The sequence below is a fragment of the Schistocerca piceifrons genome, chromosome 3 (genome assembly GCF_021461385.2).
Source record: "Schistocerca piceifrons isolate TAMUIC-IGC-003096 chromosome 3, iqSchPice1.1, whole genome shotgun sequence".
Taxonomy (NCBI): domain Eukaryota; kingdom Metazoa; phylum Arthropoda; class Insecta; order Orthoptera; family Acrididae; genus Schistocerca; species Schistocerca piceifrons.
Genome location: NC_060140.1, coordinates 596,632,843 through 596,652,691, shown reverse-complemented (window position 1 = coordinate 596,652,691; position 19,849 = coordinate 596,632,843). Strand labels below are relative to the sequence as shown.

The following is a 19,849-nucleotide window of genomic DNA, read 5'->3' as shown; positions in this document are numbered from 1 at the left end:
GCTCTGGAGGGCGGTTTGTGGGTTTAAATTACCTCGGGGTATGACCATGCGGTGCATTTGACCTGCGGTCGTGGCATGGTGGCGCTGGCAGCAGTCCACATCCGCAGAAGTGCGTTAGTGCATGTAAGAGTACGGTGTAGCGAGTAGGTGTGCAGACGTTTTCAGACGTGCTAATGGTGACTGTGTGTTGAAAATGGCTCAAAGAACACATACTGATGACGTTATGAGGGGTAGAATATGAGAGGGACTGGAGGCAGGTCAAACACAGCAGGTCATAGCACGGGCCCTCTGTGTGCCACAAAGTGTGATCTCAAGAGTATGACAACAATTCCAGCAGACAGGAAACGTGTCCAGACGCTACAGAACGGCACGTCGACAGTATACAACACCACAAGAAGACCGATATCTAAACATCAGCGCCCTCAGATGGCCACGGAGTACTGGAGGTAGTCTTGCTCGGAATCTTAATGCAGCCACTGGAACAGTTGTCCCCAGACACACAGTCTACAGACGACTGAACTGATATGGTTTATTCACCCGGAGACCTGCCAGGTGCATTGCACTGACCCCTAGTTACAGGAGAGCCCGTAAAGCCTGGTGTCAAGGACACAGTATATGGTCGTTGGAACAGTCGTCCCAGGTTATGTACTCGGACGAGTCCAGGTATAGTCTGAACTGTGATTCTCGCCGGGTTTTCATCTGCCGTGAACCAGGAACAAGATACCGACCCCTTAATGTCATTGAAAGGAACCTGTATGGAGGTCGTGGTTTGATGGTGTGGGGTGGGATTATGATTGATGCACGTACATCCCTGCATGTCTTTGACCGAGGAACTGTAACAGGTCTGGTGTATCGGGACGTCATTTTGCACCAGTATGTCCGCCTTTTCAGGGGTGCAGTGTGTCCCACCTTCCTCCTGATGGATGTTAACACACGACTCCACCGAGCTGCCATCGTGGAGGAGTACATTGAAACAGAAGATATCAGGCGAATGGAGTGGCCTGCCTGTTCTCCAGACCTAAACACCAAAGGCACGTCTGGGATGCTCTCGGTCGACATATCAGTGCCCTTCTTCAAACCCCTACTACACTTCAGGAGTTCCGACAGACACTGGTGCAAAAATGGGAGGCTATACCCCAGCAGATGCTCGACCACCTGATCCAGAGTATGCCAACTCGTTGTGCGGCCTGCGTGCATGTGCATGGTGATCATATCCCATATAGATGTCGGGGTACATGCGCAGTAAACAGTGGCGTTTTGTAGCACATGTGTTTCTCGACGATTTTCTCAACTTATCACCAATACCGTGGACTTAATGATCTGCATCGTGTGTGTTCCCTGAGTGCCTATGCTAGTTGCACCAGTTCTGTGTAGTGCCATGATGTGCGGCCTGCGTGCGTGTGCATGGTGATCATATCCCGTATTGATGTCGGGGTACATGCGCAGGAAACAGTGGCGTTTTGTAGCACATGTGTTTCTCGACGATTTTCTCAACTTATCACCAATACCGTGGACTTAATGATCTGCATCGTGTGTGTTCCCTGTGTGCCTATGCTAGTTGCACCAGTTCTGTGTAGTGCCACGATGTGCGGCCTGCGTGCGTGTGCATGGTGATCATATCCCGTATTGATGTCGGGGTACATGCGCAGGAAACAGTGGCGTTTTGTAGCACATGTGTTTCTCGACGATTTTCTCAACTTATCACCAATACCGTGGACTTAATGATCTGCATCGTGTGTGTTCCCTGTGTGCCTATGCTAGTTGCACCAGTTCTGTGTAGTGCCATGATGTGCGGCCTGCGTGCGTGTGCATGGTGATCATATCCCGTATTGATGTCGGGGTACATGCGCAGGAAACAGTGGCGTTTTGTAGCACATGTGTTTCTCGACGATTTTCTCAACTTATCACCAATACCGTGGACTTAATGATCTGCATCGTGTGTGTTCCCTGTGTGCCTATGCTAGTTGCACCAGTTCTGTGTAGTGCCACGATGTGCGGCCTGCGTGCGTGTGCATGGTGATCATATCCCGTATTGATGTCGGGGTACATGCGCAGGAAACAGTGGCGTTTTGTAGCACATGTGTTTCTCGACGATTTTCTCAACTTATCACCAATACCGTGGACTTAATGATCTGCATCGTGTGTGTTCCCTGTGTGCCTATGCTAGTTGCACCAGTTCTGTGTAGTGCCACGATGTGCGGCCTGCGTGCGTGTGCATGGTGATCATATCCCGTATTGATGTCGGGGTACATGCGCAGGAAACAGTGGCGTTTTGTAGCACATGTGTTTCTCGACGATTTTCTCAACTTATCACCAATACCGTGGACTTAATGATCTGCATCGTGTGTGTTCCCTGTGTGCCTATGCTAGTTGCACCAGTTCTGTGTAGTGCCACGATGTGCGGCCTGCGTGCGTGTGCATGGTGATCATATCCCGTATTGATGTCGGGGTACATGCGCAGGAAACAGTGACGTTTTGTAGCACATGTGTTTCTCGACGATTTTCTCAACTTATCACCAATACCGTGGACTTAATGATCTGCATCGTGTGTGTTCCCTGTGTGCCTATGCTAGTTGCACCAGTTCTGTGTAGTGCCACGATGTGTGGCCTGCGTGCGTGTGCATGGTGATCATATCCCGTATTGATGTTGGGGTACATGCGCAGGAAACAGTGGCGTTTTGTAGCACATGTGTTTCTCGACGATTTTCTCAACTTATCACCAATACCGTGGACTTAATGATCTGCATCGTGTGTGTTCCCTGTGTGCCTATGCTAGTTGCACCAGTTCTGTGTAGTGCCACGATGTGCGGCCTGCGTGCGTGTGCATGGTGATCATATCCCGTATTGATGTCGGGGTACATGCGCAGGAAACAGTGGCGTTTTGTAGCACATGTGTTTCTCGACGATTTTCTCAACTTATCACCAATACCGTGGACTTAATGATCTGCATCGTGTCTGTTCCCTATGTGCCTATGCTAGTTGCGCCAGTTTTGTGTAGTGCCATGATGCGTGGCACCACATTCTGCAGTTGTCTTTAATTTTTTAGCATGAGCGTAGTTATCTTGTTGAACTCACTGAGGAGAGCGATTTTTCACCGCATTTCCAAGGGTGGTATGTGGCTCAGGGCTGGCAGCCATACATTGAGCGTAGATTTTATTGTGCCACTGATAATGCGCATTGTGTCATTTAATACTAAATGCTATTAAAAATAATAAGAAGAAGAAAAGACGGTGTTACACGGTGTGCTCGTCACTAAGCTCACCTGGGCCCAGCGGGCGATGGAGGTGGTGTGGTACTCGGTGTTGTTCTGCGCTAAGCAGTCTCCGACTGGGACGGCCGCCGACACGCCGATGGCACCCATGTTGGTCTTCACTCCGCCCAGGTAGGCGGTCGCTGTGCACGCCGAGTCAGCCGTCTGAGCATCGACGCAGTACGTCTGCGCACAGACAACAAAACTGTCGTTACACTGGGATTCTGAGTTCACTTACCATACGTCATTGGTTGCCTTACTATATCAACTAGCCGGAATGATTATGTTATATATATATATATATATATATATATATATATATATATATATATATATATATATATAGGTGGCACTGGTAGCCACATTCGCCAAATCGTGTAGCTCTTAATCGAATGGTGACGGAATCGATCTCAGATGCGGGGGTAAGTGTGGATCTAGACCTGTATAAACTGTAAAATTAGGAACACCTCAGCCGCATGTACACTCCTGGAAATTGAAATAAGAACACCGTGAATTCATTGTCCCAGGAAGGGGAAACTTTATTGACACATTCCTGGGGTCAGATACATCACATGATCACACTGACAGAACCACGGGCACATAGACACAGGCAACAGAGCATGCACAATGTCGGCACTAGTACAGTGTATATCCACCTTTCGCAGCAATGCAGGCTGCTATTCTCCCATGGAGACGATCGTAGAGATGCTGGATGTAGTCCTGTGGAACGGCTTGCCATGCCATTTCCACCTGGCGCCTCAGTTGGACCAGCGTTCGTGCTGGACGTGCAGACCGCGTGAGACGACGCTTCATCCAGCCCCAAACATGCTCAATGGGGGACAGATCCGGAGATCTTGCTGGCCAGGGTAGTTGACTTACACCTTCTAGAGCACGTTGGGTGGCACGGGATACATGCGGACGTGCATTGTCCTGTTGGAACAGCACGTTCCCTTGCCGGTTTAGGAATGGTAGAACGATGGGTTCGATGACGGTTTGGATGTACCGTGCACTATTCAGTGTCCCCTCGACGATCACCAGTGGTGTACGGCCAGTGTAGGAGATCGCTCCCCACACCATGATGCCGGGTGTTGGCCCTGTGTGCCTCGGTCGTATGCAGTCCTGATTGTGGCGCTCACCTGCACGGTGCCAAACACGCATACGACCATCATTGGCACCAAGGCAGAAGCGACTCTCATCGCTGAAGACGACACGTCTCCATTCGTCCCTCCATTCACGCCTGTCGCGACACCACTGGAGGCGGGCTGCACGATGTTGGGGCGTGAGCGGAAGACGGCCTAACGGTGTGCGGGACCGTAGCCCAGCTTCATGGAGACGGTTGCGAATGGTCCTCGCCGATACCCCAGGAGCAACAGTGTCCCTAATTTGCTGGGAAGTGGCGGTGCGGTCCCCTACGGCACTGCGTAGGATCCTACGGTCTTGGCGCGCATCCGTGCGTCGCTGCGGTCCGGTCCCAGGTCGACGGGCACGTGCACCTTCCGCCGACCACTGGCGACAGCATCGATGTACTGTGGAGACCTCACGCCCCACGTGTTGAGCAATTCGGCGGTACGTCCACCCGGCCTCCCGCATGCCCACTATACGCCCTCGCTCAAAGTCCGTCAATTGCACATACGGTTCACGTCCACGCTGTCGCGGCATGCTACCAGTGTTAAAGACTGCGATGGAGCTCCGTATGCCACGGCAAACTGGCTGACACTGACGGCGGCGGTGCACAAATGCTGCGCAGCTAGCGCCATTCGACGGCCAACACCGCGGTTCCTGGTGTGTCCGCTGTGCCGTGCGTGTGATCATTGCTTGTACAGCCCTCTCGCAGTGTCCGGAGCAAGTATGGTGGGTCTGACACACCGGTGTCAATGTGTTCTTTTTTCCATTTCCAGGAGTGTAATTTGAGTGTTATTTATTTAAGCGACAGTTTATGCAAGCAGTCTTCATTTGATGAACGAAGGGATTGCGTTTTCTCGAATCTAGGAGTATACGGATACCTGTTACTTAATTCTGGCAGATATTTCGACTATACATGAGGTTCGATTCCTCCTATACATTGGCTGGGGCCCTGGAGATGGCGTAGTGAAACGCCGAAACTCTTCGCATGAAACTAGACCTATAAGCCCTTCGAGTTATGTGTGCAGTGTTTGCACCTGTTCGGACTGGAACGCTAGCATATCACAAACTATTTTATACTCCGGGCAACGGTTTCTGTTGACAGGCATAATGAGGAAGAACTCTGTTCACAGCTCGTAAAATTGTTCTCTATCTGTTGTTCGTGCGGCCCGCTTTTGCCTTGCCATGCACTGAGCTTCCCTGTTGTCATAATGCAGGAAAATTTTAAAGAATGGGGCACTTTTTCTTTACCTTTCGCTTGCCATAATATTGACGATATTCTCTGAATAGTAACTTTTGACTAGGAGCGATGGATATACCTATGATCTTTTGACATTGTTCCCTTGATGATGTATCTTAAAGCTTTGAAACCGGTCGTGTCTTAACGAAGAACAGTTTTACCAGCTTTGAGCTGAGTTCTTCCTAACATCATACATTAAGCATATCAGTTTCTGCTGTAAAACAGTGGTTCTTCAGTTGTGGGTGCGACCACAGGAGGGAGAGGGAGGGGGGGTTGGAAGGTGAGTAGCGTGCAAGGTGGGCTAGGTATGTTAAAAACAATGAAAGAAACCACGGTCATATTTTTAGCATTGTTTGAAACGATGTGAGTGATGTCGGTCGTCGATGGAATCCCCCGTTATCAACTGCGCTGTGACCGTATCTCTAACAGTATCGCGCTCAGAGCAAGCTTTGCCTCCTGTATCTCGACGCATCCGTACAGTCTGTCAGACTTCGCTATTAAGACTTGACTGCAGTACGGAACGGTTCCTGGTAGGTGACAGACATTAAGACACCTGAGGTACATCGACTGGCGGAGGGCACGAAGATATGTCAAAGGCGAAAACGAGAAGATACTACGAGAACTACTTATAGCTAAGCTTCTTGAAAACTAAATCAATGGTGAAGAATGTCTGCAGTGTGTAACCTATTTAACTGTTATAGTTGCTGAATGAAGCCTAAAATGTTAACGATACAACTACAAACCAAATGATTTGAAGTAATGAGAAAACAGAAGGAATTTTTCTATCGGGAAACTAAATAATTTATTGTGTACTGTACCTAGAAGAGTTTTGTGAATCGACCAATGTGACTTCGATGGCCGTTTTAGCCTCTTACCAGAGTTCGCATAGGATTGCTAAATGAAAGAAACTACACACGCTTGCAGAAACTCAGGTTTTAGCATCAGTGATCGATACAGAATCAACAATGTCTGGTGACTCATTTGCTCCACAATTTAAAAGCATTCTTATCTCTGGTGATACATGGGGTAGAACAACTTTAGGCATATCTGACAATTTATTCGAGCCGGTGATCTATAAATTGCGTAGCAACTGTTTTACGCTTCAAGTGGACGTAGTGACTGGTATTCGTAAAGATTTGACTGCATTCGTTCGTTTCGCTAATGTCTATAATATTCCTGAGAAATCGCTTTTCTGTGAGCCGACACGGAAAAGACCTAAAGCTCAAACCGTTTTTGACATGATTAATATATTTTTTAATCATAATGGGATATCATGGAAAAGTGCAGTGTAGTATGCACAGATGGAGCTCGGTCAGCGTCTGGAATTCACGATGCATTACAAGCAAGAATTAATGCTAAAGAATGTGATATCACCGACTGGTAGAATAGTCTGTTCACACAACCACTTCCAGACGTCGAACCATCATCAGGTTCATAAAAATATTCACAGCCGAAATATAAAACCTTTTTAAAGGAACACCCCGCCATATGACTGTTTCATTGTTAACTTAAATGCAACCCCGGTTTTGGCTTTATATGTCATTTTGAAATATTTGATTTTATATCTTTAACACATATATATCATGACACTTAACATGTTGTCAAGCTCAGAGTTGGCCGTGAATTAAGGAAAATGGCCAGCTTCGAGCTTGACAACACATTTAGTGCCCTGCAGTATATGTTAAAGACATAAAATTAACTCATATCGAAACATAAATTACGTCATCAGTCTATAAAAAATGTGCTAAGGAGTGTACTCATTCAATCGACATTTAACGCTGTGAACAGATTCACACCAAATAGAAGCGAAAACATATGAGGCAATAAGAACCATAAGGGCCAAAGGCGCATCGTCGTCGATTCTGGGATTGTAGCGTGTATGCATGCTCCTGACATCTGTCGATCTTACGGTGAATCAGCTTTATCAGTGCTGTGCCCTTACAATGTACAGTATATACGAAAATTTGCGAAAAACCCATTTCTCTGCATCAACTTACAAATGGGCCCAAAGTATAAATTTTCATTGCTAAAGGAACGCTCACTGGTTGCACTGCAACCGGTTTCTTCATAAGAGCTGGCAAAAATCAACCTTGAAACATGGAGGCTTAGAAAAACTTGAGCTTTGGTTTAGAAAAACAAGCTTGAAACACGCAGACTTAACAAAACTCTTAAATATCATGCCCGAAGTGAACAAACAGTTTTATCTGAATCTCAAGCCTGATAATGTGCTTAATATAGACGATGATAATGTGGAACATGAAGTGTTGGAATAGGTCATAATTATGGGTATGTTGCATTTAGTACGTGTTCTTTAAGTTCTGATTATTGTTTCGCATTATTTATAACCTACACAACAGTCAAAAATACCCTGTTGCAACTAGACTATATATGAGAATTTTTGGATTAGCGTTATAAAAATAATCCAAAATGTTAATTAAAATTTCATAATTTTTATAAGAAATAAAGAGGATGCTCAGACTTGGCTAAAAAGAAACAAGTCAGACCTATGAGACTGTTTTTCTAGAACGAAATTTTCACTCTGCAGGGGAGTTTGCGCTGATATGAAACTTCCTGGCACATTAAATTTGTTTGCCCGACAGAGACTCGAACTCGGGACCTTTGCTCTAGACAATTTGCCCGCTAAAGGCAAAGGTTCCGAGTTCGAGTCTCAGTCCGGCACACGGTTTTAATCTGCCAGGAAGTTTCAACTGTTTTTCTGAAAACTTTTTGTCTGTACTTTCGGCGCTTAGGGTTTTAGAGTCTCTTGTTAAAGATGAAAAACTGATACAGTATGGGCTTACTGTATGGTACACCGAGAGGCTCTGGCCGCTAAAATAACTTAGCCCATTTCCTCATGAAGTATTGCAAAAGTTAAAGAAACAGTTAATATTATTAAGCTAAAAATTCGTAAATTCAAGGCTTTTTCAAGTGCTATGTGAGGAGATGGGTTCTTATCACACTCAACTGCTCTTTTCTTAGTAATTTTCGATGGCTTTAAAAGGCTGAAGTACTGAAACGATAGTTCGATCTGAGGAATAAGGTATTCTGTTTCTTAAAGGAGAAAAATCACTCTCTGGCAGACTGTTTCAGCAACGGAAATTTTCTATTGAAAATGGCTCATCTCATCGTCAGTTTTGACAAATGAAGTAGTCTTAACACTTCAAGATAACCAGGCAACTGAACTATCTTAAAATAAAAAAGTGAAGGCGTCCTTATAGCAATCAGAGCTGTTGCGAAACGGAATGGAAAGTGACATGCTACATTTATTCCCTATTCTAGTGTCAAAGTCAGAGGTAAAAGCTATTCCGATACTTCCAATGGACATATAAGCCTGCCTTCTTCTTAATCCTTTAAGACGGAAAGTTCACTTCGAAATATATTTAAGCTTCGGATTTTATGAACTGAATTTGATTAAAAATTAATTCAACTTTGCGGCTAGACTGTTATGTCGAAATATAAAACAGCAATAAAAGTTAGTTAATCTTACTTGTGACACTTCACTGAAGAATAAATGTAACGAAATTTTTTATTTATTTTTTATTTTTGGCGACTTACTATCAACAATTTCTATCACTGAGCCAAAATGCAGTCAAGATCCTGAATCCTTTTGCAACAACATAGCTTTCAGAGACAGATTTCATAGATGTGAAAGTTGCAAAGCCAAATTATCGTTCAAACCTAAATGTAAGGAAAGAATTTCTAGTGGCTATTTCTACTGTTACACCACGTCCATAGAAACTTTCTTCTCAAAAGCAGGCTCATTCATCACAGTGAACTTCGTAATATAAAATTTTAATGCCCTTGTAATCCTCGTTTTCCGAACTGTACGTGTCGTTCGTCTCAGACCTTATGAATAAATGAATATAAGATAAAGATAATGAACTTTCCGTATTATCCCTATAATAACTGATTTAATCTTGATTTCTATTGAGTAGAAGTCCATCTAAATTCACGTTCGTAAACCAGAGCATCAGGCAATTAAAATATAAAATCAGGTTATTTCATTAATAATATGGGCTGGAGGGCTGACACTATTTTTTTCGTGAAAAGGGGGGGGGGGGCAGAGGAAAAAATTTTGGGAACAATGGTCTAAAGTGATAAAGAAGCATCCGTTGGGAAACGGAAAGATTCTCTTGGAGAATAAAAGACATACAGATACGTGATAAGGATCTATATGTCAATTGAATTTCGTGTCATTCTTGCGGCAGACTGTCAGTTCGGTATGATGGACAACATCTTGCTGTAATTGTGGATAAAAAATGTAAGTTAATGCGGACAAGCAGAAGAAACATTCGTATACAGTATTGGGATCTGAGTCACGGATATTAATTAAAGACTGCTCTGCCCCCTAAGATTTTCTCCATACCTATTGGGTTACAAGGGCGGTGCCCCGACATTATTGTCCTAACAATACGACGCAATACCAAAACGAAAAAAATTTCAAAATTTTCCTGCTCTGTTAAGTACAAGCATTTAGTGTGTATTGGCAATTTCTCTGGTAGCTGATATCCGAGTATCTTCGACAACAATATTCCTAATAGATGTGTGTTTTGTGAAGTGCGTCAAAAAGACAGGTTATCATTTCGAGTACTTCACAGAAGTATATAAATCTCGTTCATGAACGTACGGGCAACAAGGTGGTTGTTGGCCTAGCAGGAATCGGTGGAGTCTTATGTGGCATATTTGAGAAACTCGGATTTCATTAAGGCATTTACTGTGGTGAGTAACTTTTTAGTTCTCAAGAAGAATAAAGAAATCTTTGTTGATTGGATGAAGGATTTAGTTGGTGCTAAGTAAAAATAGGCAACTGAGCCTTATCAGCTTCTATCACATTAGTGTGATGGATTTTGATTAGTAATCAGAAAGATAATAACAACTTTGCTACCACTATCAGACTGAATATACCTGTTTTAATGCAATGTGGCCGTGTTTTATATGTTTAGCTTTTGTATATGCCGCCGATATTCATTCAATATGTTGTGTAGTTACTGAAATCTGTAAGTTCCTAAATTTGTAATCCTCACTGTGACACTGTTCACAAGTGCTAAAAGTGTTTTTCTTACACTATCATTTAAACGATCAATGGAACGAAGGTGAATAATTTTAAAATCGAGATTTAAGTCTTGAAAAATACATATAGCTTGTTACCTAAAGCTACATTTAATGAAGTGTGTAGCATGCAAGTATAAGTAACCGTAAGGTCACTGGTCCGATTATCGGTGGTTGTAACTTTTTATTCAAATTATTTATTTATTTTCAAATGGAAATGGTATTTAAGAAATACTGAATCCTAATTTTGTCAAAACAATAACTTCCTTTTATCTAATTACTAATTGCATGAAAATATGAGTATTCAGAATACAACAATACTTTGTAAGAAATTCTAAAAATGTAATAGAATATGAAAACTTTTACATTTGCAGAGCAGTGGTTTCAAACCAGGAGGTAATTTCGCCCTCAGAGGTAAAATGACTTCTTCTGGGGAGTAAAAACTAAACGATTCGATTGTATCAGTCCAGAAACTAAATAATCTACAAAAGATAATTAGTCATCATAGTTTTGTAAGACTCTAATATTGGTTATATACGTTATCTATAATTACTTTTTCTCAGTTAGTAGGATCAATGCGATGGACGTAGGAGTTCCTTACGTAGTCCACCCGCTACGCAAGTCTGTTGTCCTTTGTCCCGTACATCGCTGATGATAAAAGTGAGACATGTACGTAACAAATGTTAAATATATCAAGAAAATTACTTGTCCAAGCTGTAGATGATACCTTGAAGCAATCCGGAAATATCTTTATTACTCGCTTCGAAACAGATAAATGAATTAATTGACAGCAAAACACAGCAGTAAGTACATAAGGGCTATTACAGCGTTGTACACAGTTTTGTTATTGTTATTATTACTGTTAGAGCTGTGAGCCACAAAGCATTAAAAGCCTGAAGTTATGCTATTTCTGCCAGTTCAGAAGTAAGGAGTACAGAATTGCAGTGATTTATGAACAGTAAGTGCAGTGCACACATCTGAACTTGTTTGATTGTAAATGGGGCTGCAGAGTGCAGGTCAAGTAAGTGCCACAATGGAGAGGAGTTATGCAGGGGAAGCATGTTTTGAAACAACTGTGTACCCTCACTGTGGTTAGTTAGCTTTCTTTTCTGACGAGGTGTGGGTAGCACTTGTGATGCACCACAAATTCCTTCATCATTCATTCTAACCGATTCACACACACACACACACACACACACACACACACACACACACACACGCAAATAAACTAAATATCATTCATCTTTCATCATTTTAAAAAGAAAAGTGCTTCAAGAAAAGTCTTTCATTCTGCATCTTAGTTAGGTGCTGAACTTGGTGATAAGGTGGTGGAGGAGAGCAACGATTGGCGAGTGGGGAGTGGGGGGAGGAGGGTACTAGCTAATGTCTGTTTGCACTCAGGGTAATGGTCTAGAAACACTGTTCTAGACATTGAACAGTATTATCAATGTACAAAATTTTTCTGTTTATCAGTAAGTCATCTCGCATATCTACACGCTATTTTAACTTAACTGTATGCGATTATTAATTAAAATACATAGATCCATTTTTCTAAAGGAAATTATTCAATACAGCTTCATTAACATTTGCATTTCATAATGAATAAAGAATTTAATTAAAATAGCCTACGACTTCGCAGTTGCAAGATCTTTACGATAACCAACAACTTTGTTGCTGTCACGGTCGTCACGGTTTCGAGATTACATGTTTTAGGAATTAGACATCCAGGAACGTACTTTCAGATCCTGCAAAACGACGTGAAATGGACGGAGTGGGTGCGATCAGCCACAGGGAAAACTGTGGGACGCTTTAGAACACCTGTAGCCCCACGTAAAGTCAGAATGAAGCAACACATAATAGAAATTCACAGGAATGCTGCTCGGTTTTTTTTACCCATCCTTTCGATCATCACAGTATTATTACTGAGGTGCACCGTATGTTTAAACTCCAGTTCATGGAGGAAAGAAGACAATCTTTCACAGAAACACTAACGGGGACATTTAGTGACCTTGCATTAACGACAGACTGAAGAACGATTCCAGTTCTCCAACGTTTGTCTCATTTAAGGACGGTAATGGACAAGTAAGGAAAATTAGAGTTTGTACAGATGCATACAGACTATCATTTACCTCTTGCAGGGTTTGCAAGCAGAACAGGGAAAGATCCGGACAGTCACAAGGGGTAGAATTATTGGTAGTTCATGTGTTACGTTTCCCCTTAAGGACACGACTGCCATGGAAAGGAGGAACGCACTCCGTGTGCACACCGGGTGGAGTCACACCATAATGGTTCCTTCCGGGTGCGACGAAGAACACAGGATGCAGGGGGTGGCTCACGTCGGTACGAATGATGTGTGTCGCTTGGGGTCGGAAGAGATTCTCTCTGCTTTCGAGCTGCTATCAGAAGTTATAACAGCTGCCAGTCTTCTTTGTGAGATGAAAGCACAGCTCGCCGTTTGAAGCATAATCGACGGAACCGATTGCGAACCTCTTGTACTGAGGCAACCCACGGTCAGCGGGGGCTGAGTTGCGTGGACCGAACCGTTTTGTAGGTTAAAGTGCGTTTGGGAAACACAGATAGGGCTTCATTCTCACAGAGTGCAGGTCGAACTCAGGAAGAACATATATCTAGGAACCCCCAGTACAACAACTGTAAAGTGTCGTAACTGTGTTGGGAAAGCACCAGAGCTCCAAGCACCAACAAAAAGCACTGCTTCTCAAATCGTTATATGCACTGAAAGCTGGCTAAAGCCGCAGATAGGTTGAGCTGAAATGTTTCGACGAACCTAACGGTGTACAGAGAGGATAGGCTACATACAGTTGGCGGTGGCCTGTTTGTTGCTGTTAGAAGTAGTTTACCTTGTAGCAAAATTGAAGAAGATTGTTCCTGTGAGTTAGTATGGGTGAGGTCATTTTTGGCAACCGGAATAAAATAATATTAGGGTCCTTCTATTGACCTCCCAAACTCAGATGATACAATTAGTCTAATTTAAAACAGTTGGTCTAATTACAAACAAGTACCTGATTCATACAATTATAATTGGGTTGATTTAATTTTACCCTCGATATGTTGCCGAAAATACATATTCAAATCTGGAGGTACGCATAAAACTTCTTACGAGATTTTGCTAAACGCATTCATAGTAAACCGTTGTGAAAACACACGTGTCCTCTTTGCAACAAATAATCCTGAGCTAATAACTAGCATCAAAACGGACACAGGGGTTAGTAAACACAGGCCTGTTGTTGCGAGACTAAATATTGTAGCTCCCAAACCCTCTAAAAATAAACGAAAAACATATCTATTAAAAAAAAAAACAGATGAAAATTCGCTTGTTGCCGTCCTGGGAGACACTCTCCACTCCCTCCCAATGAACAATGTAAGTGTAGACCAGATGTGGCTTGAATTCAAAGAAATTGTTTCGGCATCAACTGAGAGATTTATACGAAACAATTAACAAACGGCGGAGCTGCTCCTCTTCGGTACACAAAAGGGGTCGGAACACTGTTGCACAAACAACGAAAAAAACGTGCCAAATTTAAACGCACACAAAATTTCCTAGATTGGTGATCTTTTACAGAAACTGGAAATTTAGCGCGGACTTCAATGCGAGATGCTTATAATAATTTCCACAACGAAACTTTGTCTCGAAACCTGGCAGAAAAGTGTGCCAGCTGCAAGACACAATAAATACCTTCTCTACACGATATAAATGAAAATACTTTTTGTGGAAATGGTGCTAGAGCAGAGTTACAAAACAAAGCCTTCCCAAATTCCTTCACAAAAGAAGACGAATGAAATATTCTACAATTCATATGAATAACAGCTGTCGACCTGAGTAACGTAGAAATAAATGTTTTCGGAGAAGTGAAGCAACTTATATCACTTAATAAAAGCAAGTCTTCCGGTACAGACTGTATACCAGTTGCGTTCCATTCAGAGTATGCGGATGCAGCAGCTCCATACTTAACAATCATACACAACCGCTCGCTCTACGTAAGTCGCTGACCCAAAGACTGGAAAGTTGCACATGCCACACCAATATTCAAGAAAGCCAATAGGAGTAATCCACTAAATTACACATATCGTTAACGTCGAGATGCAGCAGGATTATGGAAAATACATTGTGTTTGAACATTGTCAATTACCTCGTAGAGAACGGTCTATTGACCCACAGTCGAAACGGATTTAGAAAACATCATGCTTGTGAAACAAAACTAGCCCTTTACTCACACTAAAAATGATTCAAATGGCTCTGAGCACTGAGGTTATCAGTCCCCTAGACTTAGAACTACGTAAACCTAATTAACCTAAGGACATCACACACATCCATGCCCGAGGCAGGATTCGAACCTGCGCCCGTACCAGCAGCGCGGTTCCGGACTGAAGCGCCTAGAACCGCTCGGCCATTACTCGCACTAAGTGTTGGGTGCTGTCGACAATGGATTTCGAACTGATTCCGTATGTCTCCATTTCTAGAGTTCTTTTGACACCGTACCTTACAAGTGGCTTGTACTCGGATTGTTGCTTAATGAATATCGTCTCAGTTATGTGACTGGATTCGAGATTTCCCGTCAGATAGGTCACAGTTCGTAGCAATTGATGGAAAGTCATCGACTGAAACGTAAGTTATTTCTATAGTTTCCCAAGGTAGTGCTATAGATCCTCTGCTGCTTAGTGTCTATATAAACGGTTTAGGAGAAAATCTGAGCTGTAGTCTTAGGTTTTTTGCAGGCGGTGTTGTCGTTTATCGCCTTGAAAAGTTATTAGAAGATCAAAACAAATTCCAAAAGGATTTAGAATATATATCGGTATGGTATGAAAACTGTCAGTTGGCCCTAAATAACGAAAAGTGTGAGGTCATCCACAAGAGTGCTAAAACGAATCCATTAAACTTCAGTTATGCGACAAATAAATCTAATCTAAAGGCCTTAGTCAACTAAATATATGAGATTTACAATTACGAACGACTTAAAATGTTGTCGGGAAGGCGAACCGAAGTCTGCGTTTTACTGGGGCAGAACACTTAGAAGATGCAGCAGATCTACTAAAGAGACTTCCTACACTATGCACGGCTGCGCAGTCTGGGATCCTTTCCAGATAGGGATAACGGAGCAGATCGAGAAAATTGAGAGAAGTGCAGCACGTTTTGTACTATCGAGAAACAGGATAAAGAATATTACGGACATGAGACAGCATTTGGGATGGACAATATTAAAACAAAGGTGTTTCCTGTTGCGGCGCGGCGGTATGTCCTCAGGAAATTTCAATCAAAACTTCAGTCAGCAACTCTCTCTTCCGAATGCGAAAATGTTTTGTTGGCGCCGCAAACATACATCGTAATAAAATCAGGGAAAGCAGACCTCGGACATAGACATAGAGGTATTCGTTTTTCCGTGCGCTCTTCGAGAGTCGAATAATAGAGATTTATTATGATGGTGGTTCGATGAAGCCTCTGCCAGTCACTTACGTTTGATACGGAGAGTATCCATGTAAATGTAGATAAACTGTTCGCCATGCTACAGTATAACCTCATCTTTCTTCCAAGAGTGCTCATCTTACAAGCTATGCAGGAAAACTTATCCGAGGTTTGGAAGGTCGTAGGTAAGGTACTGGTGCAAGCAAAGGTGTGTGGGCGAATCGTGAATCGCGCGGTAATGGCTCAGTCGGTAGAGCACGTTGCCGCCTCAGGTAAAGGATCCTGATTCGAGTACCAGGTCGGCACAAAATTTTAATCACCCATGAAACTTCGAAATAACAATTACTGATAACGTTACTCTTTTCAGGCAGGATTTTCAGATATCTTCAATGTCCGTTTTCAGATTAGAAGTGGTAACCTAAATTCAGGAGGAAGAGAATTGACTATACATGTTAACAAATGAGAAACTCTTCCCAAGCTGTGTTTACTAGTTAATGATGACTTACCACCTTATTCGTGAGAGACATGCATTTTATTTTCCATTTTTCAGCCAAACATGGTATTAACATACCATCAGCAAATATTTTCTCCATTTTTTCCCGTACCATTCTCTGCATTTACTTCATATAAAGGAGAAGTCTTTGAATGCAAATACCGCTTCGCCATTCTTCCTTATCTCATCGCATCTACGTTAACGATTAAAACGCTTTGACAAATGTGCTCCCTAGTTCGAAGACTTGGTTAGTTCCAGGTCGAAGTAAGATGGTGGTAAAAATATGGAAATACCAAAAGCACAACACATTACTTCGCCTAATATGGTGTAGGAAAACTGTTGGGATTCAAAATAGCTTCCAGTCGTCGCTGAATGGATAAATGCAGGTCCTCCATGGTTTTCTAGGATATCTGTAAAATAGTCACAAGTACCCGTAACGATGAAGAGGTGATCAGCCATCACGCAGCCTGCTGTCCAAAGAAGACAACAAAGGCTGAATAATGTTGCGATCAGGTGACCATGGTGGTCAGGGAAGATGCGACCTATTCATCCTCATGCTTACAAAACCAACTGCGGACGGCTAAAGCTGTGCGAACAGGTGTTCTGTCGTCTTCAAACACAGCATCACCATTCGGGGACAAACATTCCACCACTGAATGGACCGGATTAGCCTATATGACCAAATAATCTTTGGCAGTAATACGACCTTGCAGAGTAACTTTGGCGCCTAAGGATTATCACGATATCGCTGCCCAGATCGTCACCGAAGTCTCGCCATATTTCACTCTTGGGTCGCAAACTCCATCAGAAGTTTTAAACAATGTGAAACAAGACACATCTGATCAAATCACTTTCTTCCATTGCTCCACAGTCCAGATTTTAGGGCTCCGGCACCAAGTTCTCATGTTACGTGCATCACTGATGAGTGATTCCGGAATTCAAACTCGCTCTGCAATATCTTCTTTATGCAGCTCGATTCGTATTGTACTTTGTGCTGACAGAGGTGGTGGTGGTTAGTGTTTAACGTCCCGTCGACAACGAGGTCATTAGAGACGGAGCGCAAGCTCGGGTTAGGGAAGGATTGGGAAGGAAATCGGCCGTGCCCTTTCAAAGGAACCATCCCGGCATTTGCCTGAAACGATTTAGGGAAATCACGGAAAACCTAAATCAGGATGGCTGGAGACGGGATTGAACCGTCGTCCTCCCGAATGCGAGTCCAGTGTGCTAACCACTGCGTCACCTCGCTCGGTGCTGACAGAGGTAAGTTCAGCACTAATGTTTTCACGTGTCGAACTCTCATTTCTAGTCTCAATCCTCTTTAGTGACAGTGCCTCACAGTCACATAACACACACTTCCATCGGCATTGTGACTTAGAGCGTGATGATTCCCCGTTTTTCTTGTCTATGCCTCTTGAACCACTTAGAACCTCGGATACTTTGGTTAAGGAAGTACCCATCACACGAGCACCAGCAATTTTCTCACGTTCGAATTCACTTCGCTTCGACATAATGCACTCACAACTACACAGAACACAGTTATGACCACGAGTAACACTTGCAACATGTTGAGGATGATGTACAGGTGCCGTTCATGGTGAAATGCAACAGTGCGAATGGCAGCACTGGCTAGCATCTGAATTTATGTTCATGCATGCTCTTGTCTACATCTACATCTACATCCACACTCCGCAAGCCACCTGACGGTGTGTGGCGGAGGGTACCTTGAGTACCTCTATAGGTTTTCCCTTTTATTCCAGTCTCGTATTGATCGTGGAAAGAAAGATTGTCGGTATGCCTCTGTGTCGGCTCTAATCTCTCTGATTTTATCCTCATGGTCTCTTTGCGAGGTATACGTAGGAGGGAGCAATATCCTGCTTGAGTCCTAGGTGAAGGTATGTTCTCGAAACTTCAACAAAAGCCCGTACCGAGCTACTGAGCGTCTCTCTTGCAGAGTCTTCCACTGGAGTTTATCTATCATCTCCGTAACGCTTTCGCGATTAGTAAATGATCCTTTAACGAAGCGCGCTGCTCTACGTTGGATCTTGTCCATCTCTTCGATCAACCCTATCTAGTACGGATCCCACACTGCTGAGCAGTATTCAAGCACTGTGCGAACAAGTGTACTGTAACCTACTTCCTTTGTTTCCGGACTGCATTTCCTTAGGATTCTTCCAATGAATCTCAGTCTGGCATCTGCTTTACTGACGATTAATTTTATATGGTCATTCCATTTTAAATCATTCCTAATGCCTACTGCCAGATAATTTATGGAATTAACTGCTTCCAGTTGCTGACCTGCTATATTGTAGCTAAATGATAAAATATCTGTCTTTCTATGTATTCGCAGCACATTACACTTGTTTACACTGAGATTCAATTGCCACTCCCTGCACCATGCGTCAATTCGTTGCAGATCCTCGTGCATTTCAGTACAATTTTCCATTGTTACAACCTCTCGATATACTACAGCATCATCCGCAAATAACCTCAGTGAACATCCGATGTTATCCACAAGGTCATATATATATATATATATATATATATATATATATATATATATATATATATATATATATATATATATATATAGAGCAACGGTCCTGCGACACTCCCCAGCGGCACACCTGAAATCACCCTTACTTCGGAAGACTTCTCTCCATTGAGAATGACATGCTGCGTTCTGTTATCTTGTCGCCGTGTTTCTATATTTATGTCCAACCTCTGTATTACGTCCAACGCGAGACTTAACGATTATTATTAGTTTCATTTTTCTATTGTGAAATAGTGCAGCACCTATTTATTTCGCTACAGTGTCCTCCTGTGCTATATCAAAATTCTGAACTGCTGTTTCTCACTGTACAGATTTTTCAAATCGTCTTGCCATTTATGTGCCCCATATGATAATGTATACACTCTTATTTATCCAAAGTTACTGTCTATCTTCTTCTATACCGTATCGTTTATCCGATGGTCATCATTTTCTCAGTCTCTTAACAAACCTGTCTCGTCATTTTTGGGTTAGCTTCAGTCGCATTTCGTTTTGGCAAGGTATACAGAACACTTGTGAGCAATTTGTAGCACTGTTAATCCTGGTTAATCCCTTGCACACGTATATTTATTTTTCTCAGCAATCATTTAGAGTCGCATCTTGTGAGAGTCTCACTAGAACTATGGCTGTCCCCTTCGTTATCACAATCCTCAGTGATTTGATTTAATCCTTGGATTATTTACATTTAATTTAGTCCCAGATTATATTAAAACTGAAGAAACTGCAAA

The 19,849-nt window shown here is 42.9% G+C and overlaps 1 protein-coding gene across 1 annotated transcript in view; it reads right to left on the bottom strand.

Annotated features, from left to right (window-relative positions):
- LOC124788867 (membrane-bound alkaline phosphatase-like) overlaps positions 1-19,849 on the bottom strand; it is an 80,854-nt gene that overhangs the window by 58,049 nt on the left and 2,956 nt on the right. The window contains exon 2 of the mRNA XM_047256150.1: positions 3,263-3,436. Coding sequence (XP_047112106.1) covers positions 3,263-3,436 — 174 coding nt within the window. The remainder of the gene's footprint in view (positions 1-3,262; positions 3,437-19,849) is intronic.